The 27,106-nt window shown below is 44.4% G+C and overlaps 1 protein-coding gene across 5 annotated transcripts in view; it reads right to left on the bottom strand.

Moving 5' to 3' along the window:
• LOC106573497 (S phase cyclin A-associated protein in the endoplasmic reticulum) overlaps positions 1 to 27,106 on the bottom strand; it is a 91,509-nt gene that overhangs the window by 55,024 nt on the left and 9,379 nt on the right. The window contains exons 5-19 of one of the 5 annotated variants that reach the window (XM_014148591.2): positions 18,423 to 18,523; positions 17,879 to 17,995; positions 15,922 to 16,049; positions 15,502 to 15,761; positions 11,366 to 11,695; positions 9,539 to 9,706; positions 9,320 to 9,383; positions 9,089 to 9,224; positions 8,835 to 8,946; positions 8,249 to 8,389; positions 7,838 to 7,993; positions 7,603 to 7,745; positions 7,375 to 7,456; positions 6,525 to 6,677; positions 3,525 to 3,632 (exon numbers count right to left, since the gene is read on the bottom strand). In XM_014148591.2, coding sequence (XP_014004066.2) covers positions 3,525 to 3,632; positions 6,525 to 6,677; positions 7,375 to 7,456; positions 7,603 to 7,745; positions 7,838 to 7,993; positions 8,249 to 8,389; positions 8,835 to 8,946; positions 9,089 to 9,224; positions 9,320 to 9,383; positions 9,539 to 9,706; positions 11,366 to 11,695; positions 15,502 to 15,761; positions 15,922 to 16,049; positions 17,879 to 17,995; positions 18,423 to 18,523 — 2,199 coding nt within the window. The remainder of the gene's footprint in view (positions 1 to 3,524; positions 3,633 to 6,524; positions 6,678 to 7,374; positions 7,457 to 7,602; positions 7,746 to 7,837; positions 7,994 to 8,248; positions 8,390 to 8,834; positions 8,947 to 9,088; positions 9,225 to 9,319; positions 9,384 to 9,538; positions 9,707 to 11,365; positions 11,696 to 15,501; positions 15,762 to 15,921; positions 16,050 to 17,878; positions 17,996 to 18,422; positions 18,524 to 27,106) is intronic. The other 4 variants (XM_014148592.2, XM_014148594.2, XM_014148595.2 and 1 more) reach the window with 4 other exon arrangements.

Here is a 27,106-nt window from a genome sequence, read left to right as displayed (position 1 = left end):
CTAAAACAAGGATCTTCAGAGCTGTAGGCAGTTAAACTGGGAACACAAAACCTGTTCTACCAAAATATACATGTAGCTAACTATGTCCATATCACAATAGAAAAGAAGCAGTTGAATCTAAGCCCAGGCAATCTGCTAGAAGTAGAAGCTTATCCATTGAAATGGCAGATGTATGTCCATTGTGTGGCATATACACCCCTGGGCAGAGCAATTGTATCCGGTCATTATCAGGGCATCTGCAACACTTGCTGTTCGTTTGAAGCCACATACCCATGGTAATGCTGAAGGGGGAAGAGGCGTCGCTTCCAGTCTAGTGTGCACCACACCAGGCCTGTCAGATCAGATCAAGCTGATATCTCCACCAGGAGACAGAGAGAGGTAATCCAATTTAAAAGAACATGATGTATGTGCAAGAAACCAATTACCCAATTATGTTGTCATCCAAAACTCTAGAGGATGGGATGGTCCACAAGATAACCGTTTCCATTCAGCAGCCTAGGCTGCGTGTGGCATGCCCTTCCTTTTTGTCAAGTTTTGGCAGTGCACCTGCTGCTTGAATAGGGGTTTCAGATGAAACCCTTGAAAGACAGGTGTTATCATAAGCACAAATAGAGAAGACCTAGAGTTAACCACATGCTAAAGCGCTCAGCAATCCAGGAGTCATAACAGAAATCATAAACAGGACCGAGAATCAATTCTTATTCCTTTACTTGTTTGACTTATTGATTCGTGACCAACCTGATCAATCAGAGGGAGGTTCAGGGTGATTAGAAAGTAGCTCCTCTCAGATCAGTAGAGATACAGGCCTAACAGGAATACAATGGTAGCATCATTTTAAAGGGATTGAAGGGAAAAATAAACACCTAGGGGAACATCACATGAAAATCTAAACTATTTTTTCACTGGAAGTTGAACACATCTTGAATAAATGTCACCCGTCTTTAATGAATGAGTCAGATACAAAATAAGCACTTGTGTGCCGACGTGCGTAGCGCAATATTGTTCAGTTGAGCCTTTCAGTCATGACCGTGGCTCTGCCTTGCTTGAGAGGCAGCTGTTCAGTATTCTCCCTAAGAGCCTATCCACTCCTGTGCTACTGCCGTTTACTTAACAGAATTGTTTCAGCAACACCTCAAAAGACTTTACTAATCTCAAAATCACATCAAAGACAGTTTGAAGGGAGCGTAAACATTAATTCATGTACATAATTAATTGATAAAGATTATCACGTAATAGCCTAATGCTTCTATGTGAACTTAAAACTATGAGTGATTTTCTGTATCTTGTCAGGTGATCTGATGAGGCAGTGTGACAGACAGGTGTCTGGCTGAAGCAAGAGGACAAAGGGCTAAAGAGCCAGGCCTGAGGGCAGAGCTGCTTCACAATACCTACCACACACGGCTTCTCTTGTGTTCCATTCTGGAGGGAGTAACCAGAGAGCTGTCTAATCATTACACACCCACAGTGCCCAGAAAACAGGCCTCTTTAGAGACAGGCACAATCTAAGTGATATGTTCCCCCACCACCTCTTTTGTCCAAGACGAAGTCGGCTTTCCCACTTGGTGTGAAACAGACAGCTGTATGTCATGTTGGGTACAATGTGATGGCATACTGAATCCAGTTACACACCATCTAAGCAACTGTTCACGGGACTATTTATCAAATGGAGCTGAATGCTTTGTGACATTCAAGTCCTGTAGCACTAGCAACACAGTACACATGAAGATGAAAGACTACAGACTGATAATAATCCCAAAATATAAATGTTTGTTCTCTACGTCCTCTGAGAGCCTAATTCTTTAGCACGCTGTTCCTTAACAACTCTTTCAATTACATTTTTGTCTTTCAGGAAATCTGAACCGCAACTTCACTCCTTCGACTAGTTAAAAGAGTTTACAACTCTGTACACTTTTTTTTCCTGATTGCCTGGCAGAGACGGGGTTACTTCAGCTGGCACTCTGTGTATTTCAACAGGGCTCTCTGGCCACCAGAGGGGATTCATCATCAACAAGAACCTAATTTAGAGCTGGCTCCAGGAGGTCAACTCTTATACCCAGAGGCCTGAGTCCACCACAGCCTAGCGACCCCTCTGGTGGCCCAGGTCAGTCCCATAGCCCCACCGTCAGAGGTCCAGCTGAGGGTGCAGGAGAGGGGCTGGGGAGGGATGAGTATTCCCTTGGAGAGTTCACTGGCGTTTTTGTGCCAATAAATAAATCCAACATGTCAAACACGAGGTGTCCTGGACATTTCCTATGTCATCTTAAAACAGGACAGATGACAACTTATACGTTTAAGTAAAGAGAGTGATTGCAAATCCCAGCCGTTATCTCTGCACATCGATCCAGCCCTGTAGATAATCATTGTATCCTCAATTTAATTTGTGAGTCCTTGAAAACGGGAGAAGATGACCAAATATGAAGCTTTGGGGCATCTGCCGTCCGCCTTCACTGAAAAACTATGTAGTGAACCCTGTACAGTTCAGCCAACCATCTTCATTTTAATTAAAAATCTTTCATTCCAGCAAGAGTTATGGAACCAACGGCTAGAAAATAGTTGCCAGTTGCATGAATTAAATACTGCACACCAAAATGAGCAGGACATAAAAATAAAGGAAGGCAAGCGTAGTCCATCTAAACAAAAATCCCAAGACATTTCTCTATCTCCTGCTTGATTAACCTTGAACGCTGAATGAAAACATGGAACAAAAGCAGGGCTGAATACCCCATAATAGAAACATAGTGCAGTAAATGCTAAGAGCATGTCTATCCCATTACAACAAAGAGCTATTATATCACAGAAAACACCATGCTGCTGATCCATAGTACATACATTGGACCCGTTAGCTAAGCCAATTCAAACCCCACCAGCCACTACTATTGTAAAGCATAGCCTACACTGCATGGTTTAAAGGCAGTCTGAAGAGATAGTGTGATACTGGCTGTGGCCAACGTACTGTATTGGAGATTTGAATGCCTTCATTGCAAATGCCTTGTTTATCATACTGTCAAACAGAGAAATGGGCTGCAGTTGGAAAGCAAATGATTTAGAGTGGAAGGTGGGGGGATTAATGATCAGCCTGTGAGAACAGGTTTGAATGAAGGAGCTGCTTGGGCCAAAGGTGATGCATATAGCACCAACAGTTGTCAGCCTCACAAAGAACAGCATGCTGAAAAGGCAATCTCATACTGCAGAGCAGGCTGAGAAGCCTCCTTCCTTTAACAAGCAGTCTTCCCATGAAAAGCACTCTGTGACAGAACGGCCTGTAGACATGGGGGTGATGTCACCCCCTCAACTGAGTCACTGAACTCTAACTGTTTACATTTCAGGGCCCATTTATAATCTCACAAAGACCTGCGAGAGAGCTTCTATATGATGGGATTCATAAACAATAATAATGAGCCTGTCATAAATGACAAATAACCTTGATTTAATATCACAGACAATATCTGAGTGGTATTCTTTTGTTGGGATGGTGGATGGATGGGGTATCTTTCTATTTCAGGTAAGACTTTGGCGGTACGCACCACTTCCTCGTCTGAGAGCTCCCGTCCCTGGATGCTGCTGGTGTCTCTCACGGCCTGCTGGTGCCTCTTGCCCTTGGTGTGGCTGTACAGGTGCACTTCCGTGGTGATCTACAAACACACAGGTCAGAAGTCACTGCTGAGGACACAATGGAGACAGAGGCAGACAGGGTCGACAGGGTCCCCCCCATGGGAGGCCACTAAAACCAGTGTTGTAGTACTCGAGTCCAGGATTCTAGTCCGAATTTAGTCCCCATGACTTGTGACTCGAATTGGATTTGACCATTGGTGACTCGGACTCACCTTCTTGTGACTTGTATTTGCACATGGGACAGGATAGGCTATGAAAAGCAGAATATTGGCAGCACATGATGCGCAGCTACACCTTGTTTAGGCTACATCTTCTTCAGTCATGTAACCTCATTAGATAGCTAACAACTGATCACGTTACCAGCAGCCTATATGCAAACATTTGGTGGCACAGAAAGAAAGGAAAAGGTATAGCAAAATAATGTATTGACTAAATAATTCCTCTTGCCGCTACACTATATCTGACTGAGAAAATAACTTGATTTTGAGTTCATGCGCACTCTGTGAGCATTTGGACCAGAACTCGAGCACTGGGACTAGAACTTCAGCCATAGACAGTCGTGACTCAACTTGTGATTCGGACTTGGACTCTGGCTCGAGCACATGGGACTCGACACAGACTCAAGGTTTAGTGACTTGACATCACCACTAACCACATTTTCATCCACAATTTATATGCGAGTAAAGCCATACCATATTAAAAGAAAATCCAGACAACTGTGATGGAAACAGGTAGTTTTGGTATAATTTTATAAATGCAGACAGAGTTTGTTCGTTCGACATGGTGGGATCTTTTAGTGTTGATAAAAATGTACTATGAAGAAAATGGTGGTGGAAATGCCTTTATGCACAAATATTTATATAATATCCATCATATCGAAGCAAACTTGGAGTCAGGCGATGAAATGGTGTGTGGTCTTCCCACTACTATTGGGCTACAGATGAAATAAGTTATGATGAACTTCACAGGGTGGTGAAAGTGCACAGTGATGAGCTTGATGCTCCTTTCCAATAAATATCGAGGGTCTTATTCTGGTGACATGATAGTCGCTGCTTGTCTGCTGTTTGACAAATAAAAAAATATTCTTGCTCTTATCCATAATAATCTCATAATGTAGACTAGTTTACCTGCACTGTATCTGCCAGCTGTTGGCTAGAGCGCATGTGTCAAGACCAGAGTAGGCACATTTTCTATTTAACTCAACAGTGTGTGTCAAAACGATCGGTAGAGTTGAAAATGCAATAGAAACACATTGAACTTTTGATTTTTAATTGGTACATAACTTTAAGTAAAAAAGTAGATGTGTGCACTAAGTCATCACGCACAGACTTTTCTCCGCAACAATTCCGTTTGGTGGAAACACCACTGGTGGGAAAATGTGCATATTTTCTTTATATGAATTTTAGAATATTAGCATGAAAAGCCGTCACCAATTGGATGGAAACCAAACTACTGACTGGCAACATACATTACAACTATTTTTCAATAAGATCAGACAGACTTCCTCCTCCATCGGACTAAATAGTGAGACCTGATGTTTAGTAGGTGTCAGGAACTTAACTGCAGTCAACAGGCCTTTAGTGGAATGAACTGACGTGGTTAAGAACAAAAGGTGACAAGGGTAGCCACGTAGTTTCTTCAAATCAGCATGTGATGTGTCAGACAGATATGAGAGCATTGTTAAACTGAAGATGCCGTAATGGCTGTATTTAATGGCATTCTCCTTTCTGACAGCACAGCATAGTAGTTACTGACAGATCCACTAAGGATGATCCATCTCAACACAAACATTTACAGTGAACAAATGTAGCCCATAACAACATTAATGTGATTGGCTCGAGGTTGGTCTATTCCTTTTCTAAATCAAGCAGAATATGTTATACCTGTACTCTTTTTGTTTGTGACAACGATTCATCCTCACACCAACTGATGAACCAATGTCCCTTCGGTCGTTCTTGCACCTCACACAGAGTGAGTATATATAGTTTGGCATGTCTGGGAAAATGACACACTGGTACAGTGAGCTGAGCTGGACTATACACAGACAGAAGCATGGCGTGAAGATGAAGAATTGACACAAACAGCGTGAGGTTAGGTTGATGTGGACGTGTTGTTTTCCTCCCACCAAGGGCTAGAACAAAGCCCATTACGGATGGCCTCGGTTTAATGTCATTAAATAGAGTGCTGGCTGCTGGCCTATAGATGATCTCTAGTGTCAGATGCTAGCCAAGGTCATCGGAAATGTTAACAAGATTCCCCCCCTCCCCCCACACACTCCTGTTTATCTGATGCTAGTTGGAGCTCCAAGGTGTCGCAACCTTGTTGCGGTGAGAGCCGGCCTGGTCCGTCACAGATAAATGTGCCTGCCAATAGATTTGTTGCCCGTCACTTGAAAAGCACAGTCATGCCCAGTCATAAATCTCCACCCCAGAGATCATGTTTAATCAATGCAGTTAAATCCTCATTTAAATACATTCTCTTCCAAAATCCGCTGAATCTCCTTCTCATGAGCATTTATATGCATACAGTCTGCCAAGGGGGACAGCCAGAGCTGCTCTACTGCCACAAAGCTGCAGCTCCTTTCCCCTTCAGTTTAGGTTAAGCATGTAAGCCAATCAGTCTCACAAATTAGTGCAAGGAATTAAGTTAATGAAGTAAAAGGGTGAACTTCTCACTGGAGAGTGGATCAAGCCAATTAACCATTTAGTATATATACTTTCTCTACTCAGCATGTCAGCATCTGTCTAATGTTAGCAGGTGTCTGGTGTCTAGTGCATGTCTAGTGTCAGAAGAAACATGCCAAGGACAAGTGGGCAAAATATCAATCATCAACTACACGAAGAACAATACAAAGACATATGGTTAAAAAAAAATATCAAAAACCATTTCAGACTGGGACTTTGTGTACATACCACAACATTGCACAAGGAGCACTGTTTCTTGCGCTCATACGGTGTCAGTTTGGGGGCATAGTCAGTGTTGGCATGTCTGCCACTGCTGAGTTCTGCTGCCTTCTCCTTCCTCTGTTCAATCTGCTCCATGTGCCTGCGACTGCTCTCATCATGCTGGGAAGGAGAACAACCAAGAGATCATGAGATTAAGAGGGACTTTAGTCTGGTTTACAACAAGGAAATGTAAAAGCTATGCGTGAAGCCTCTTTGGTCATAAGAGTCCAACCTAGTCGACAGATCTTTAGGAGAGTACATAAGGTGTCCTGACCAGTTAAGAGTTACCAGCAGGTGTTTTGATAATAGAAAAAGTAGTCAGTGGTTCCTGCTCCACATGCAATTGCTTTGGAGTGGTTGAAGAATGTTTAGCTATTTCTATATGATCACTCCACAAATATTCTAGACTTACATGCTTATGAAAATGATTCCACATGAGCCCTATTTCACATGATATGCCTAAATGCGTATAACCACACAGGCTAATAAATAATCACATCGTTTTCTTTAGATTATTTCATTAACCTACATCTAGTCATTTCAAGTTATCCCTTTGGAATGCAATAACACGTAAAAAAAGAAAGCTTAAAATTGGGCATGCCTATAAGTTGGGCAATTAAAGGCATCTAGGGCCTATGTTAACTTTAATTGTGTTCGATGAAAATAAATGATAGACCTTTCAAACATTTTATGCAACATCATCAGCAACTGATTTGATGTCAAAATGTGTTGATATAACGGTGATATACATATTTTGGGGAGATGCTTTGTGGATATAACTGAGGCAGGAGTGAGATTGTGCAGCAGCCTCACTAACCTTCATCTGGATCTTCTTCTGCAGTTCCTCCATGGCCTCTTGTTGAGCAGCGCTGAGGGCAGCCAGACGCTCCTCTCTGTCTCTGTGGAGAGAACAACAGACTGGAACAGTGAGAAGAAGATCCTCCGGATAAGGGGTGGGTAATCTATTTCAGACGAAGCACATTGAGGGGCCCATTTGACAGTACAAAACAGATAGTTGATTCCAACTGAGCCAGGGGGTACAGACCTGGCCCTCTCTCGTGCAGCGTCTTCCCTGGCCCTCTCTTTCTCCTGCTTCTGCTGCTCGATGCGTGCCTCCTGCTCCTTCCTCCTCATAAGCAGCTCCTCTACCCGTGCCTGCCGCTCTGCCTCCAGAGCCCGCTTACGCTCCTGGGAAGACAGAAAGGGACCACAGCCAGTCAGCGGGACTGTACACTGTGGTGGTAAGGCAGAGAGGGGGAGCTGCTGCTGTCCACTGTTACCTGTACAGCCTCGTCTCTGGCCTGCTTCTCCTCCTGTCTCCTGCCTCTCTCCTCCTGTAGCTCGTTGAGGCGCTGCTCGTACTCGTTCAGCTTGGCCAGCACATCGTGCCTCTTGTTCTGAGCTTCCAGAGTGTTGATGAATGCTATCTCATTCACCTGCAGACAGACACAAGGGACTGATCAACAAGCCTAACTCAATGAGCTACAAAACAAAAGTGTTTATTATAACAATAGCTTTTAGTCTGCCTTTAGTCTAGTTTGCCATTACTTTTTTCTGTGATCCTGTTTCTTTGCTTTTAAGAACATTCTCAATGTCCAAAAGTATTATCAAAAGCAACATCTAATTTGGAAAATTCTTCAACTCTTGTACATGTAGCTAGGTGTGCAGAGTCCAAGGTGTCAGTCCTGTACCTTGGCCTCCTCCTCCTGAGCCTTCTTCACTATGGCCTGGAGCTGCAGCTCCCGCTTGAACTCTGCATGGAGTAACTTCTCCTCCATCATCCTCCGCCGCTGGTCCAACAACTCCTCCTTCCATTTCCTGACCTCCTTCTCCTGTGAGGGGAAAGAGAGGGAGGGAAAGACAGCTTGGGTCAGCTCATTTCACTCATGTACATTCTCTAACCAAGGCAGACACTATTATTGTGTCTTGCATTCAAAGCATTTGCTGCTACCCGCTCTGGTACGATGTCCACAGGGATTCATGTGAATATACACCACTTCATGTACTTATGTGGTTAATACTCAAGATTATCGAAGGGCACACTCATCTCATGAGGGCCTGGAGAACAAAAACAAACGTCATGAAAGACTGTTGAGTTTGGGCTACGTCTCTCCCAGACGTGTCTGTGGCCAGCTGGGTTGAGAGAGACTGAGAGCTGGCCTCTATTATTTAGTGATTCTATTTGGCAGTGTGCTGACAGAAGCTCTCCACGTGGCCAGGCTGAACTGGGCTAAGCAAGGCTGTGGTGTTTCCCGTTGGCTCTGTATGGCCACTCACCCTCTCCAGGAGCTTCTGCAGTTTGTGGGTCTTCTCATCTCGCAGTTTATCTCGAAGCTGCTGGGCCTTCAGCTGCTTCTCTTCATGTTTTTTCTTAGACTCTGCGATGGTTCTGCCAAATAAGACAGAAAAAAACAACTTACACCTGCCATCCTGTCCTCTCCCCCAGTCGTTCAAAATAGGAGCGAACTTTGACATGCACCAAGATCTTTTCTCTGACAAACATCAGAGTGACATGAGGGTGTGTGTCTCACCTTTTGCGAGACGGGGAGGACAGTTTCTCGTGCATGTGGATTCCATGGCCAGGTGGTCTGGAAGGCTCCTCCTCCACGATGTCCCCCCAGGAGGTGCTCCGACGCCACGGCTCCCGCGCTGCAGAGAGAGGTGAGTCTGGACATTGACCACATCTGTGTCTTTAGCAAGAGCATCAACACTCAACCCATCTCATTATAGATATATTACAATTAAACAGACAAGAGATTTACCGTCATAGTCAGCTAGCATGTCACTCCAATCCATGTTGAATCCACCTCCACTGCCAATGCTGGCCTGGGGGAGAGAACCAGTTCACGATTACTGGCAATAAATTGGATATTACAAGGCGAGCAAAACTCAAGACCTGGGGGAAAGAGATCCTACCACTTCAAAAGCACTTCATATGACCAAAGAAAATTGAGAGAGTGTGTGTGGGGTCTGTGTCTTACAGAGAAGTCACTCTCATTGTCAGTCTCCAGGTCATTGTTCTCAGCCTGGATCTCTCTGGTCAGCTGTTCCTCTTCAGCGATGGCGCTGGCGATAGCCTCCTCGTTGGCCTTCTCCAGGCGGTCAGCCAGCTCCTCCTTCTTTGCCAGGACCTCTGCCATGGACTGGGGCTGGACACACGACACACACACGCTCACATACAGCACTTTCTTACTCATTCAGGTTTCACTAAGCCACTGGCAGTCAGGGTCTATCTCTACCTCTGTAAAATGCAGGAATGTTGTCTATTGCTTTTATCAAGATTGTGAAATATGTTATTACATGTATATACTGGTGGGCTTGGTGTGATCAACTTAAAAGATTCCATGAATTTTATATTCAAGAACAATGACTCTTAATTTCATACAGCTCTAACGGTACTATTTAGAAAAGTTCCCAAGACCCTTAGTATCCTAACATGTAAAAACAGAAAAGAACATCAAACCCAAAAGCACAAACCGCACCACACGATCAATCACAAGTTCACAGGTGAGGAAGCATTCAGGAGTCATGCAGAACATGTTCACTGGGAGAATGACGAGATGGTGGAAGGAGGCACAACCATGGGACCAATTCACTGACATGGTGTAGGAATAAATACTTACTAGATGAGTCTAAACAGCCTGATGGAGCCCATGTCTCCATTTCTATTAGTCTTTACATTTACAACGAACTTGACAAACTGCCTTTCCTTAGTCACAAATTACATTTACATTTTAGTAACTTAGAAAACGCTCTTATTTAGAGCGACTTACAGGAGCATTTAGGGTTAAGTGCCTTGCTCAACGGTACAGACAGGTTTTTCACCTTGTCGGATCGGGGATTCGACTCAGCAACCTTTCAGTTACACTCTTAACCTCTAGGCTACTTGCCGTCCAATCACTATCAGGGAGGACAGACAGTTAGCAGCACTCCAGTCCAGAGAGGCCAGAGCTCCAGTCTAACATAATGAGGGAGAGGTTTCTCTCACCACTGAGGCAGTTTCTCTCTAACTAGGGGCCTGCAGTGCAGTCTAAACAGCACTGGGCTTATCTGAGCCACCCAAAGAGGCGTCTGGCCTGGCCCAGCACTAAGACCAGGTCTGCCTGTGTTTGATCTAAGCTTAGATAACTTCCCTGTAGACCATTTAGAAGCCCTCCATCTCTAGGTATAATGAATGGCCTTCAGAAGAGGTTAAAGTGCTGTGGAGGTATCTATGACAGTAGCCCTGCTAGTGAAGGAGGTTCTCCTCGATTAACTCCAGAGAGACTACTTATGATGCCAAATGAGGCAGTAATAAACCTGACACAGGACGGTTGCTGATCACTTAATGCACAGTGGAGACAGAAAACAAACTAATACCTGACACAGCCATTGTACACATGCCATGATCCCTGGCCCTTTGGGCTGAACCTGTCCCTGAACTGGATACCCTGTCACAGGTTCGCACCATTTCAGCTCAAAGCACAGTCGTTTTGATTAGTGGCCACTTCCTCAACACAGCATAACAACTGGGCCAGCCACTTCAGGAGTACCAGCAACAAGCATGACAGACACTGCTTTCTGAGCTCTCACAACAAGAGCCCCATGGACATCCTCTCACAGCCAACCACCAACACCCCCATACAAACTGTCCTGCCTACCTGGCACGGAGCTGTTCTGAGGGGGCTGTGCCGCCTGTCATGTTAGCACATTGTGGCTGGAGGCTCTGTAGATTGACTTTGTTTAGGCGCTGAAGGTCCATGGGGGATCCATGACCCCCCTGCCCTGAGCCCTCCCCTCCCTCTGCTCCTCCATCTCTCAGCACTCACAGTGGAAAGCTCTTTGGGGTCCAGCACACTCTCCAGTTTCACCGCTGCCATGGGAGCCTCAGCCAGTCCTGGAGCAGATGTTGCCATGCCCTGTGACGTGCCCCCCGCAGTCCCATAGTCCCCAAGAGCACAGGCCCCGTCCGTCTGGGCCGGGTCTAGGGACGGAGGGAGGGCTAGGGCAGGGACTGGTAGGGATAGGGCTGGGAATATCGTAGGGTCTGGGTCCTGGGTAAGGTAAAGGGTAGGGGTTGGGGCTGGTATGGGGGGAGGCGCGTCCTCACAGGGTGCGTTGACACGCTGCCCCAAGTCTTGCGCACTGTCTGATGGGGGCTGTACCAACACAATCACACACACAACATTCAAGACATGCATATTCCAAGCATTTCATGAGAGCAGTAAAACACAAACAAAAACAATTAACACACAGCTGAAAACACACATCATGCAGGGAGGTTGGCAATAACATGCCCTAAACATTCAATTCTCATCAAAACATCAAATAAACACAATGTGGAAATACATGAAATATGTATTTCAAATAAGCAATGCCTAGAATACACCCATACCCAGTGTGTTCCGAGGCAATGAGTATTTATTTAATGAGAGGGAAAATAGCATATTTCTGCATCTGAAGTGTCAGTGTACGAGCAATTGTGTTAAAACTGATATGCCCTGTCTGGAAAGGCTGTCTATGAATAATGTGGAGCCCAAAACCAAAACAATGTAAGTGATAAAACGGTCTTGTGTTACTCTGCTCCACGTCTCCTGTCGTCCTGAATAATTGATATCTGGGGACTGCTGGGAGGGTGAGTGACTTCAGGGCTCAGTACTAGGGATGTGCAAGGTTATTTTAATATCTGAACAGACATTAGTATTAGAATACTTGTGAGTATTCATTTTAGCAAATACATTTTTCTTTACCCGATTTGACTGAAAAGGCTTTTTCTAAAATAAATTGAAATATCAATGTGACATTCTTACAGACAAGGATATACCATGACATTTCAAATGATTCATTTAATAAAACAAACTCTTCAATAGAATTTGGATGCACAGTGCTCCCCATAAAAAGACCGCTAGCCATCACGTGTAGCTTATGTTGGCCAATCAAAGCAGCAAAAAGGCTAAATGTGTAGAAGTGGAGTGAGAGTTCACTAACGCAATGCAAGATGGAATACAATTACGGAATTAAAAAGATAGCGAAATGAGAATCAAATCAAATTTTATTAGTCACATGTGCTGAATAGAACATGTGTCGACCTTAGAGTGAAATGCTTACTTACGAGCCCCTAACCATCAGTGCAGTTTAAATAATATGAATAAGAAATAAAAGTAGCAAGTAATTAAAGAGCAGCACTAAAATAACAATAGCCAGACTATATACAAGGGGGTACCGGTACAGAGTCAATGTGCAGGGGCACTGGTTAGCTGAGGTAGTATGTACATGTAGGAATTGTAATTAAAGTGACTATCCATAGATGATAACAACAGAGAGTAGCAATGGTGTAAAAGAGGGAGGGAGGCAAGGCAATGCAAATAGTCTGGGTGGCCATTTTATTAGATGTTCAGGAGTCTTATGGCTTGGGGGTAGAATCTGTTTAGAAGCCTCTTGGACCTAGACTTGGTGCTCCGGTACTGCTTGCAGTGCAGTAGCAGAGAGAACAGTCTATGACTAGGGTGGCTGGAGTCTGACAATTTTGTTTTGCCCTCTATACGACTATCTTGGTGTGCTTTGACTATGTTAGTTTGTTGGTGATGTGGACACCAAGAAGCTTGAAGCTCTCAACCTGCTCCACTACAGCCCCGTCGATGAGAATGGGGGCGTACTCGGTCCTCCTTTTCCTGTAGTCCACAATCATCTCCTTTGTCTTGATCACATTGAGGGAGAGGTTGTTGTTGTTCTGGCACCACATGGCCAGGTCTCTGACCTCCTCCCTATATGCTTTCTCATCGTTGTCGGTGATCAGGCCTACCACTGTTTTGTCATCGGCAAACTTAATGATGGTGTTGGAGTCGTGCTTGGCATGCAGTCATGAGTGAACAGGGAGTACAGGAGGGGACTGAGCACGCACCCGAGGGGCCCGTGTTGAGGATCAGCGTGGCGAATGTGTTGTTACCTACCCTTACAACCTGATGGCGGCCCGTCAGGAAGTCCAGGATCCAGTTGCAGAGGGAGGTGTTTAGTCCCAGGGTCCTTAACTTATTGATGAGCTTTGAAGGCACTATGCTGTTGAACGCTGAGCTGTAGTCAATGAATAGCATTCTCACATAGGTGTTCCTTTTGTCCAGGTGAGAAAGGGCAGTGTGGAGTGCAATAGAGATTGCATCATCTGTGAATCTGTTAGGGCAGTATGGGAATTGGAGTGGGTCTAGGGTTTCTGGGACAACGATGTTGATGTGAGCCATGACCAGCCTTCCAAAGCATTTCATGGCTACAGACGTGAGTGCAATGGGTCGGTAGTCATTTCGGCAGGTTACCTTAATGTTCTTGGGCACAGGGACTATGTCGGTCTGCTTAAAACATGTTGGTATTACAGACTCGGACAGGGAGAGGTTGAAAATGTCAGTGAAGACACTTGCCAGTTGGTCAGCGCATGCATGCAGTACACGTCCTGGTAATCCGTCCGGCCCTGCGGCCTCGTGAATGTTGCTGTATTTAAAGGTCTTAATCTCATTGGCTGCGAAGAGTGTGATCACATAGTCTTCCGGAACAGCTGGTACTCTCATGCATGTTTCAGTGTTATTTACCACGAAGCAAGCGTAGAAGTAGTTTAGCTTGTGACACTGGGCAGACCTCGGCTGTGCTTCCCTTTGTAGTCTGTAATGGTTTGCAAGCCCTGCCACATCCGACGAGCGTCAGCGCCGGTGTAGTATGATTCGATCTTAGTCCTGTATTGATGCTTTGCCTGTTTGATGGTTCGTCGCAGGGCATAGCGGGATTTCTTATAAACTTCCGGGTTAGAGTCCCGCTCCTTGAAAGTGGCAGCTCTGCCCTTTAGCTCAGTGCAAATGTTGCCTGTAATCCATAGCTTCTGGTTGGGGTATGTATGTACGGTCACAGTGGGGACGACGTCGTCGATGCACTTATTGATGAAGCCAATGACTGAAGTGGTGTACTCCTCAATGCAATCGGAGGAATCCCAGAACATATTCCAGTCTGTGCTAACAAAACAGTCCTGTAGCTTAGCATCTGCTTCATCTGACCACTTTATTATTGATCCGAGTCACTGGTGCATCCTGCTTTAAATTTTTTGCTTGTGAGCAAGAATCAGTGGGATAGAATTATGGTCAGAATTGCCAAATGGAGGGCGAGGGAGAGCTCTGTACGCATCTCTGTGTGTGGAGTAAAGGTGGTCCAGAGTTTTTTTCCCCCTCTGGTTGCACATTTAACATGCTGATAGAAATTTGGTATGACGGATTTAAGTTTCCCTGCATTAAAGTCCCCAGCTACTAGGAGCACCGCCTCTGGGTGAGTGTTTTCTTATGGCGGAATACAGCTCATTCAGTGCGGTCTTATTGCCAGCATCAGTCTGTGGTGGTATGTAGACAGCTATGAAAAATACAGATGAAAACTCGAGGTAGATAGTGTGTTCTACAGCTTATCATGAGATAGTCTACCTGAGGCGAGCAAAACCTCAAGACTTCCTTAGATATCGTGCACCCATGTATTTTTGTAAATAACAGCTGAAGGAGTAGGATACAACAAGCAACCAACAGGTAGGCTGTTGTTTTATCTGAATGGGGTTGGGGAGAAAGCACAGCTTGTGGCCTCAATTAGCCTAGCTAGCTAGCTAGCTAGCTAGCTTCTCTATGCTACTACAGTCAAGACAGGCACTGTTTTACAGGATGATAAATAACATTGTGGCTGCTACAAGTTAGCTAGTCTTGGCTGTAACCGAGTTTCCTTGGCGTCTCTCTTGCTCTCACTCAGTCTCCTCGCTACACACACAGCCCTCCGAAGATGCAGCATTAGAGAAGGGTCTGAAAGCGCGTCAGCCTCTCTCCCTCACGCAGCAGTGCTCAGTTTAAAAAAACGTAGCTACGTACATTTTTTTTAATAAAATAAAAAAGACGTTATCCAACAAAAATACATGCCACTATTCGAATTGTGAAATTATTTTAACCCCCATCCCTACCTCCATCATGTGACCCTTCTCTGAGTCTCCTGGCAACTCCTCCAGGGGGTCGGGCTCCTCAGGGATTGGTTGTTCACACCGACCCTCGTCTTTGTCCAGGGGGCAGGGCCTGCCAGGGGGCTGCTGGTTCTCCTTGTTGATATCATCTTTAGGGCTGATGTGGGCCAGCACCGGGCTGACCTTGGCTACGATGGTGGCAGAGCGAGGCCGTGCCGGACGCCCACGCTGGACTGTCTCCCAGCCCTCAGAGTCCTTCTTACCTGGACACAGTGAAGGACACACACACTCATTAGAAGTGTTGCGCCGCAGACAATCAGAAGAGGATACACACCCTCAAGGGTTTACATGCACTGATTATAAAAAGACCATGAAACCATCATATAGCGCAGCCTCTAAATTTCATGCGGTGGCTCTGCTTACCTGGTTTCTCAGCGGGATAGTTGTTGACTTGGCTGGGGACGGGAAGGGACTGGGAGGACTTGACCCGGTCAGCCCAGCTGGGGCCCGTGTGGGACAGACGACCTATGGCCAGTGTGGGTGGGTGACCACTGGAGAGATAAACACAAATCACTCAAAACCAGACGAGCGCAATGTCAACATACACAGAAGCATTTCACCACAGAGATCAGTATAAATTATTTGTTTTAATAGACACAGCTTCTCCTCTACACAACTGCCGGTCCAACAGTACATTTTAAACCGGTGGTTACCAACCTTTTCTGAGTCAAGATAACTTTCGCAGTCAAAAAGCAAGCATCAAACTACCACTCAGATTTATTTTTTAAACATGACTCAGAACGTAACATTAAATGTTACATTCTAGAAAAGATACCAGAGTTTCCGAGTTGGATGACCGTTCAAAGCGATTTCTCCCCAGAGTGAGCTAGTTTTTTCCCCAGTGTTCCCAGTTGTCTTGAACGCACTGAAGTTCAGTTTTTAGTCTCAGCAGAGGGAGGGAGAGAGCAGCAGAGGGTCTGCCTCTCACAGTCCCTGCTCTCTACTTCCTTTCCACGGGTGAGACTGACCAGAAAGGGAATACAGTCTTCCACCTGATGGCGAAACTCAAATAGCACCGCATCTGCCTCATGCACAAATTCATGTTGTTGCTATGACCAGAGAAAGTGAAATATTCCTCAATATTAAAATAGACACGACAAGATGCTAATAATAAAAATGCCAGGCTATCGATACACCTGGCTACTCATTCATTGCAGCTACAGCAAGAGTGGAAGTAGGGAGAAGCACGTTTTATGCTTCATAATAGTGTTGAACAAAAACATTGTTGACAGTGCTGAATGAAATTAGACAAACTCAGTCATAAAAACTGCAGCGCTTTGCTATATTCTTTGACAGTCTCTCTCCGGTCATGATTTTAAAAGTTATGAAATCTCAGGTAGGCTAGTATCAAACTGTGGCTGGGGTCGTGGAAGCCATAGGCAAGGTGATTTGAGCTATCCGATTGGCCAGCGCAGTATGTGCACTCGATTTAGCCACAGATCTCCCGGTCCGCTTTTCAGACAAATTAAGTTGTTCAAAATGGGAACACATTGCTTAAGAAGGTGCACAGGGCCTCTGAATCAAGTGCACCTACTGTACCGCCAACAGAGCAACACAAATAACAATAAATAAATAGACTAGGAATGCATTGAAGATTGACCGGTTGGTGACCACTATTCTAAATAATGACTGTGACATCACTGACTACTCCAGCAAGAGTAATAAGAGGTGACCATAAGGTGAGCAGCTCCATCTGCTTCGCCCAGGCTGGTGTCTGACCCCGGCTTTCCTCCCTACACTCTCAGGGTCTACAAACCTCCCTAATGATCAATACCCATTTCCTCGAGCATCCGATTACAGGGCACCGCACATATTGAACCGATGCTTCAGCAGTCTTTAACCACACTTTTATCTATACCTCCCACTGTTTCTGTGGCGTGGCGAGGCTAGTGAGACTTGACAAATTACATTAAACAAATGCCTCAACATCAGCAATCAATCCCCTTACCAGCAGATCACAGTACAGCCACTACCAACCCAGACCAGTTGGCACATCATATTGCACATTGATTTATTAATTAGAAGTTTTAATGCTATTTTTTTTAATCAAATTAGCATTGGTGTTCCCTTTACTCTAACTGTGAACATGTAATGATGGCTGACTGTATTACACAGAATATAGCTGAGAGGAAACAGAGGACATGCTGCTGCCCAGAACGTGCTAGTGAGGAGGGATTTTGATGACTGCTGTATAATGGTGTGTGTTCATAATGACTGGTAGTCATTACATTAATATGATGGTAAGCACTTTGAGTTCAGATCAGAAACAGTGGAGATTAGGGCTGTCAACCAAACCAGAAATGAGATGGAGAAATCTTACCCAAAGTTTAGGGCGCGGTGAGCACTAGGTGAGTGGACAATCCTGTCAGATGAGGGGCTGGGCATCACATGACGACCTGGGGACATCTTACGAACTTCCCAAGCCAAAGACGTGGGTCTGGATTCAGAGAGGACAAACAAAATAAATATATATATATATATAAAATTGTAATATACTGTAGTACCATAGGGGGAGATTTGTATCTCACTTTAGTTAAAAAGAATTCAACTTATGGGAACACAGAAACATACACAAAAGTTGCAGGTTGACTGACCAATCAACAGCGTACTTTAAAATGTACAACTTGGGAGGCAACTTAAAAGCTTGGATTTTTATACCCATTTAATGGTGTTGTGGTCATTGTGTTAAAGAGGAGCCAATAAACGGGTGGATCACCTTGAATTACAGCCAAGGCAAGCCTATTGATCTAGTGTGTTTGTGACTCAAAGCCAGAGAGCAGAGATGGCACTTAGAGGTTCCCCTCAGGGAGCAAGCGAGCGAGCGCGAGTGAGAAAAGAAGAGAGCCAAGGCATAGATAGATCACCTGTTCTGGGCATCTGTTTTCTCCAACTTCTCCTGCAGCTGGATCCAGTCAATCAGAGCTTTAAAGTCCCGCACATAGTTGTCCAACATCATCAGCACCTCCTGAAATAAAGACATGTCTTTCAGACACAGACAGGGGGACATCTCAGTGGAGCTTTCATCCACATATCGGGGCGGCAGGAAGCCTAGTGGTTAGAGCGTTGGGCCAGCAACTGAAAGAGCGCTGGATTGAATCCCCGAGCTGACAAGGTAAAAATCTGTTGTTCTGAACAAGGCAGTTAACCCACTGTTCCCTGGTAGGTCGTCATTGTAAATAAGAATTTGTTCTTAACTGACTTGCCTAGTTAAATTAAACAAATGCAAAAAAATATCAGGACAATGAGAAACTACTTTGTCGACGGTTGTTGCTCAATATACGATAATTTGACTAGAAAATTATTTATACAACAGCCAACTTTCTGGGACATAGACATGTCTTATATGGGCAAGAAATCTTAAATTCTTGTTAATCTAACTGCAGTGTCAAATTTACAGTAGCTATTACAGAAAAAAAATACCCTACTATTGTGATAGTGCACAACAACTAAACACTTTTCACGGCAACTGATTTGATACACTCACCGCTGAAGGTAAATAATGTACTTACATTCAGTAATATTGCTCTGATTTGTCACCCTGAGGGTCCTAGAGATAAAATGTAGCCTAGTTTCGTTTGATAAAATCAATTTTTTCATTCAAAATGTAGAGAACTGGGTTCTACAGTTTGACCCCACGGCTGTCTCTGACATTGCTGGGAGTGTGTAATTATTTTTATTACCATAGAATTTGATGTATGTTCTCTATAGTTATGTACTTGAAAATGTATAACTTGACCAATTTGGCACATTTGGGCAAACTCCTGGCAGACTTCATTTAAAGTATTGTGTTGCGAGGTAATTCTTCACTGTATCAGTCTGAAGCTTAGCACACACCGATGCCATCTTGTGGACAAAATCGAAATTATACCTAGAATCCTCTCTTGCGTTTCAAAACAGAATTTTTTTTTAAAATAGAAAACTCAATTCTTTTTTTGTTTATATTATCTTTTACCAGATCTAATGTGTTATATTCTGCAACATTCATTTCACATTTCCACAAACTTCAAAGTGTTTCCTTTCAAATGGTATCAAGAATATGCATATCCTTGCTTCAGGTCCTGAACTACATGCAGTTAGATTTGGGTATGTCACAACAACAACAAAAACTTCACTTTGGAAGCTAAGCCCCAGTGAAGGAGAGTGGCACAGATAACTGCCCCCTTTGTAGTGTCTTTATTTGGGGAGAATCTCAGAGGCTCTATCCAACAGCACACTGGGGCTCCAGTAAACCCCCCCCCCGGTGCCTCTATAAAACAGAGAGGGATGGTTATCTGGGCCAGGCTCAGTGAGTGGAGCTCATCTCACCCGCACACACAGGTAGGAGGCCCGCTATTCAGCCCAGAATAAGGGAGGACAAAAGGAGTTCAGTAAAATACTTCTCCCTGCCCCACTGATCCACCACAAGAGGTGGGGCTGAAATTACCAATGACATTACTAGAGGGGCCAAGACAAATTGAATTGGCTTGTAATCATTTCTTGCTACTGGCACAGGAAGAGTCTGGTGACGCCACCCCATTGTCCATCTGATACCTAATCTCAGAGTCTAGGACCTAGAACTCTACCCACTGTTCATTTCCCAGCCTCTGTGAAGGTGGCTATTGAAATACAAAATCTTATAACAGTCAAACTGGTACGCTACATAATGAGTCACATTTCTTTAAATTATTATAGGTCATCTGACAGGGTCAGTTGTGAAGACTAGAGCCTGTCCCCTCAGCCCAACCCAGAGCTCTAGTGAAACAAACAGAGGGGACATACTAGGATGGGAAGACTAGACAGGATTCTATACTAACGTTTTTACATTGATTTTGATAGACTTAAATAATAATAAATAAATATTAAGCGCAACATTTATTTATTGCAGTTTTAAAGTGCCAAGTGTTCTTTTCTGCAAAATCCTCTAGAGATCAGTTTTTGAAAAAATGATACTTCATACCAAAGGGATACCACAGTAACAGGATTTCACTCTCAAAAATGTCACTTTTTAATAGAACATCCAATTGTGTTGTTTTTCTAAGTCCACAACCATGCTTAAACCACATCAGGGGACCATTTGAAGTCTTGGAAATATGACAAATGTTGATTTTTTTTGTGTGTGTGTACTTAGTTACCCTTTAATTCAGGTGTGCACAAGCCAGTCAGTTGTTTGGCTAGCTGTGTTTCTGTAGGGCACTTGTGATGGAGTTTTCAAATCAAAATTGCCACAGGATTGATGCAAATAATAATGATTCTGCCAGGTAAGCATAGACTACTTTGTAGTTAGTTGTCTACTAGAAAATGGTTACTCTATCATTAGCATGCTAACCGCTACACAACGTGGTAGACATATAGACCCTATGCGCTACCGCACACAGCAGACACTGGGCCAGTGCCAACTGAAAGCTATTTGCAGGAATGAAAAAAGAAATACTGTCCTGGGTCAAGATCTGACAGGAAAACAAACGGGCATGCATCATTTCAATAGTAGGGGATTTTATCTTTCATTTGCAGGCTGAGCAAGTAACCTATACCTGGTTCATACAGACATTGGAAAGTCAAAGTCAAGGCCTTTTTCAAGGACTGAATTCAAGTTTTCAGGGACTGTATGCATTACCACTTTTTAATAAGCCTACCCAATTGCATTATGCATTGACATTCACATTATTTTTATATTCTAAAATATGTCAGAATAATGTGACCATTGCCTGACAAAATAGACAGCATGCGAGACAAACACATTAATGAAGTCTGTCCATGTGGTAGCTAGTCAGTCTCACCATTTGAGATGTTCAAGAGTTAGAGTGGTTACTGTATCATGTTTCAAAAAAGAGAAAGCGACCAAAAACCGGTTTCCTAAGTAATGAAACTCTTTGCAAGGTAAATCAAGTTGAAGCCAACATTCAATGTCGTCTTGCTCATAATAACTGCATGTGGTTTTAACAGACTAGCACAACACCTTTCAACAGCAGAAAACAAACGAAAGCACCTAGGCTACATCTCTCATAATAACTGCATGTGGTTTTTCAACGGCGGGAAACAAAACGAAAGCACCTAGGCTACATCTCTCATAATAACTGATCAGAAATTAAATTACAGAATAATTAAATCGGAGCAGTAGAACTTCTAATTTGGCTACCATAACTTCAATGACTTTTCAAGGACCAAAGAGCCTAGATGAAATGTCGGATTTTCAAGGCAGGCTATTCCATGATGACTGAACATCGCAAATATTCAACCAAGACAGAACTTTTGAAATACCAGGGGCCAATCAATATGAACCTTCCCTTCAGTGTGCTTAAAATTTACGCACAGCCATGACCATGCTTATACATAATGCCAACTGGTGGAATAAGGGAACTGCTTGTCAAGCGTAGCCTACTGAGTGAGGAAAATACATGTTGAAAATTTGTGAAATTGTGAGAGTAATAATTAAATCATTCTTCAATTTCATTGTATTTCCATTCTGAATTCATGCAACATAGAGTATCTTGACAGGCTATATCATGACTATGACTATGCATATATGATAAACAGAGAGTAGCAGCAGCGTAAAAAGAGGGGTTGGGGGGGGCACACAATGCAAATAGTCTTGGTAGCCATATGATTACCGGTTCAGGAGTCTTATGGCTTGGGGGTAAAAACTGTTGAGAAGCCTTTTTATCCTAGACTTGGCACTCCGGTACCGCTTGCCATGCGGCAGTAGAGAGAACAGTCTTTGACTGGGGTGGCTGGGGTCTTTGACAATTTTTAAGACCTTCCTCTGACACCGCCTGGTGTAGAGGTCCTGGATGGCAGGCAGCTTAGCCCCAGTGATGTACTGGGCCATACGCACTACCTTTTGTAGTGCCTTGCGGTCAGACGCCGAGCAATTACCGTACCAGGCAGTGATGCAACCAGTCAGGATGCTCTTGACGTTGCAGTGGTAGAACCTTTTGAGGATCTCAGGACCCGTGCCAAATCTTTTTAGTTTCCTGAGAGGGAATAGGCTTTGTCGTGCCCTCTTCACGACCTTCTTGGTGTGTTTGGACCATTCTAGTTTGTTGGTGATCTGGACACCAAGGAACTTGAAGCTCTCAACCTGCTCCACTACAGCCCCATCGATGAGAATGGGGGCGTGCACGGTCCTCCTTTTCCTGTAGTCCACAATCATCACCTTAGTCTTGGTTACGTTGAGGGATATGTTGTTATTCTGGCACCACCCGGCCAGGTCTGACCTCCTCCCTATAGGCGGTCTCGTTGTTGTCGGTGATCAGGCCTATCACTGTTGTGTCGTCTGCAAACTTAATGATGGTGTTGGAGTCGTGCCTGGCCATGCAGTTGTGGGTGAACAGGGAGTACAGGGGGGGACTGAGCACGCACCCCTGGGGAGCTCCAGTGTTGAGGATCAGCATGGCAGATGTGTTGCTACCTACCCTCACCACCTGGGGGCGGCCCGTCAGGAAGTCCAGGATCCAGTTGCAGAGGGAGGTGTTTAGTCCCAGGATCCGTAGCTTAGTGATGAGCTTTGAGGGCACTATGGTGTTGAACGCTGAGCTGTAGTCAATGAATAGCATTCTCACGTAAGTGTTCTTTTTGTCCAGGTTGGAAAGGGCAGTGTGATGTGCAATAGAGATTGCATCATCTGTGGGTCTGTTTGGGCGGTGTGCAAATTGGAGTGGGTCTAGGGTTTCTAGGATAATGGTGTTGATGTGAGCCATTACCAACCTTTCAAAGCACTTCATGGCTACGGACGCGAGTACATTTAGGCAGGTTGCCTTTGTGTTCTTGGGCATAGGGACTATGGTGGTCTGCTTGAAACATGTTGGTATTACAGACTCAATCAGGGACATGTTGAAAATGTCAGTGAAGACACCTGCCAGTTGGTCAGCACATGCCCGGAGCACACGTCCTGGTAATCCGTCTGGCCCCGCGGCCTTGTGTATATATTGACCTGTTTAAAAGGTCTTACTCACGTCGGCTACGGAGAGCGTGATCACACAGGCGTCCGGAACAGCTGATGCTCTCATGCATGCCTCAGTGTTGCTTGCCTTGAAGCGAGCATAGAAGTGATTTAGCTCATCTGGTAGGTTCGTGACACTAGGCAGCTCGCGGCTGTGCTTCCCTTTGTAGTCGGTAATAGTTTGCAAGCCCTGCCACATCCGACCAGCGTCTGATGGTACGTCGCAGGGCATAGCAGGATTTCTTGTAAGCTTCCGGGTTAGAGTCCTGCACCTTGAAAGCGGCAGCTCTGCCCTTTAGCTCAGTGCAAATGTTGCCTGTAATCCATGGTTTCTGGTTGGGGTATGTACGTACAGTCACTGTGGGGATGACGTCCTCGATGCACTTATCGATAAAGCCAGTGACTGATGTGGTGTTCTCCTCAATGCCATCGGAAGAATCCCAGAACACGTTCCAGTCTGTGATACTAAACTACAGGACTGTTTTGCTATCTACTTCATTTGACCACTTTTTCATAGACCAAGTCACTGGTGCTTCCTGCTTTTATTTTTGCTTGTAAGCAGGAATCAGGAGGATAGAGTTGTGGTTGGATTTACCAAATGGAGGGCGAGGGAGAGCTTTGTACACGTTTTTGTGTAGAGCACAGGTGATCTAGAATTTTTTTTCCCTCTGGTTGTACATTTAACATGTTGATAGAAATTTGGTAGAACTGATTTAAGTTTCCCTGCATTAAAGTCTCCGGCCACTAGGAGCGTCGCCTCTGGGTGAGTGGTTTCCTGTTTGCTTATTTCCTTATACAGCTGATTGAGTGCGGTCTTAGTGCCAGCATCTGTCTGTGGTGGTAAATAAACAGCCACGAAAAGTATAGCTGAAAACTCTCTAAGCAAGTAGTGTGGCCTGCAATTTATCACAATATACTCTACTGCAGGCGAGCAAAATCTAGAGACTTCCTTAGATTTCGTGCACCAGCTGTTAACAAATATGCACAGACCGCCCCCCCCTCGTCTTACCGGAGTGTACTGTGCCATCTTGCCGGTGCAGCGTATATCCCGCTAGCTGAATATCCATGTCGTCATTCAGCCACGATTCCGTGAAACATAAGATGTTACAGTTTTTGATGTCCCGTTGGTGGGATATTCATGATCGTACCTCGTCTAATTAATTGTCCAATGATTGCACGTTGGCGAGTAGTATTGACGATAACGGCAGCTTTCCCACTTGCCTTCTCCGGGTCATGACCAGGTATCCGGCTCTTTGTCCTCTGTACCTGCGTCGCTTCCTCTTGCAAATAACGGGGATGTCGGCCCTGTGGGGTGTTTGGAGAATGTCGTCCTCCTTGTTGTAGAAAAAAATCTTTGTCTAGTCCAAGGTTGAGTGTTCACTGCCCTCATATCCAGAAGCTCTTTTTTGCCGTAAGATACGGTTGCAGAAACATTATGTACAAAATAAGTTACAAATAACACGAAAAAAACAAACACATAATAGCACAATTGGTTTGGCGCCCGTAGAACTGCTGCCATTTCTTCCGGCGCCATTTTTACAATACTGGATGGATAATCATAATATTTGGATAATCATAAGCAAAATGAACAGTTACATACAATTTCCATATACCAACACACAACAGGTTGAAGTCAAGAGGGGACTTTTGACAATGGGTTCCCAAATACAAACAGACAGCACCCCACATTGTCATAAAAGCACCATCCCAAAACGAGTTAAACTACGTAAACAGAAACAGGTTTAATGTGCAGGTGAAAGAGTATGTGATGCGCAAAAGCTGCTGCGGAATGTGGTGTGAAGGTGGCCATTTGGAAGAACAGCAATGTTGGCCTATACGTGGGAGCTGTTGAGGATGTATGGCTTATTGGTGCATGTTGTCTACTCATGTGAAGTATATTTGCCATTGCTAAAGCAACTTAAATTGTCCTAATAGTCATCTGTTTGTAGGTATGTTTTAAGCCACAACTGATCAAGCCAAATTAAATATTTTGGCCTGACACTTGCACCTTAATTTGTGTCTCGGAAAATACATTTTTTTTTACTTTTTTTGGTTGCGCCATTTTATTTAAATGGTATGGCAATGTACACTAAACAAAAACAAACGTAACAGGCAAAGATTTAAGATTTTTGTGAGTTACAATTAATATAAGGAAATCAGTCAATTGAAATAAATGCATTAGGCCCTAATCTATTGATTTCATATGACTGGGAATACAGATATGCATCTGTTGGTCACAGACCCCTTAAAAAGGTAAAGCTGGATACAAATAAAATGTAAAAAATAAATTTCAAAAAAATCAGTATCTGGTGTGAGTGACCACCATTTACTTCACATAGCGTTAAATCACACTGTTGATTGTGGCCTGTGGAATGTTGTCCTACTCCTCCTTAATGGCTGTGCGAAGTTGCTGGATATTGGCGGGAACTAGAACGCGGTGTTGTACACGTCGATCCAGAGCATCCCAAACGTGCTCAATGGGTGATATGTCAGGTGAGTATGCAGGCCATGGAAGAAATGGGAGTGCTTCAGCTTCCAGGAATTGTGTCCAGATCCATGCGACATGGAGCCGTGCATTATCATGCTGAAACATGAGGTGATGGCGGCGGCTGAATGGCACAACAATGGGCCTCAGGATCTCATCACGGCATCTCAGTGCCTTCAAACTACCATCTATAAAAACGCAATTGTGTTTGTTGTCTGTAGTTTATTCCTTGCCATACCATAACCCCACCGCCACCATGGGGCACTCTGTTCACAGCATTGACATCAGAAAAACGCTCATCCACACAACGCCATACACACCGTCTGCCCGGAACTGTTGAAACCGGGATTCATCCGTGAAGAGCACACTTCTCCAGCGTGCCATTGGCCATCGAAGGTGAACATTTGCCCACTGAAGTCAGTTATGACGCCAAACTGCAGTCAGGTCGAGACCCTGGTGAGGACAACGAGCACCCAGATGAGCTTCCCTGAGACTGTTTCTGACAGTTTGTGCAGAAATTATTTGGTTGTGCAAACCCACAGTTTCAGGTGGCTGGTCTCAGATGATCCCTCAGGTGAAGAAACCGGATGTGGAAGTCCTGGGCTGGCGAGGTTACACGTAGTCTGTGGTTCTGAAGCCGGTTGGACGTACTTGCCAAAATCTCAAAAACAACAGTAGAGAAATGAACACTGGCAACTGCTCTGGTGGACATTCCTGCAGTCAGCATTCCAATTGCACGTTCCCTCAACTTGAAACATCTGTGGCATTGCGTTGTGTGACAACTGCACATTTTATAGTGGCCTTTTATTGTCCTCAGCACAAGGTGCACCTGTGTAATGATCATGCTGTTTAATCACCTTCTTGAGATGCCACACCTGTCAGGTGGATGGATTATCTTGGCAAAGGAGAAATGCTCACTAACAGGGATGTAAACAAATTTGTGCATAAAATGAGAGAAATAAGCTTTTTGTGCATATGGAAAATTTCTGGGCCTTTGATTTTAGCTCATGAAACATGGGACCAACACTTTACATGTTGCACTTATATTTTTGTTCAGTGTAGAGCATTATTACCCTATTTTTTTCACAGGCCCAAGTGGGCCACTGACGGTTATGATGGACTGGCCCAGAGGGTTTCAAAAACCT

The sequence above is a fragment of the Salmo salar genome, chromosome ssa16, assembly GCF_905237065.1.
Source record: "Salmo salar chromosome ssa16, Ssal_v3.1, whole genome shotgun sequence".
NCBI lineage: Eukaryota > Metazoa > Chordata > Actinopteri > Salmoniformes > Salmonidae > Salmo > Salmo salar.
Note: the sequence above shows the minus strand (reverse complement) of the source record. Positions and strands in the feature narration are given on the sequence as shown.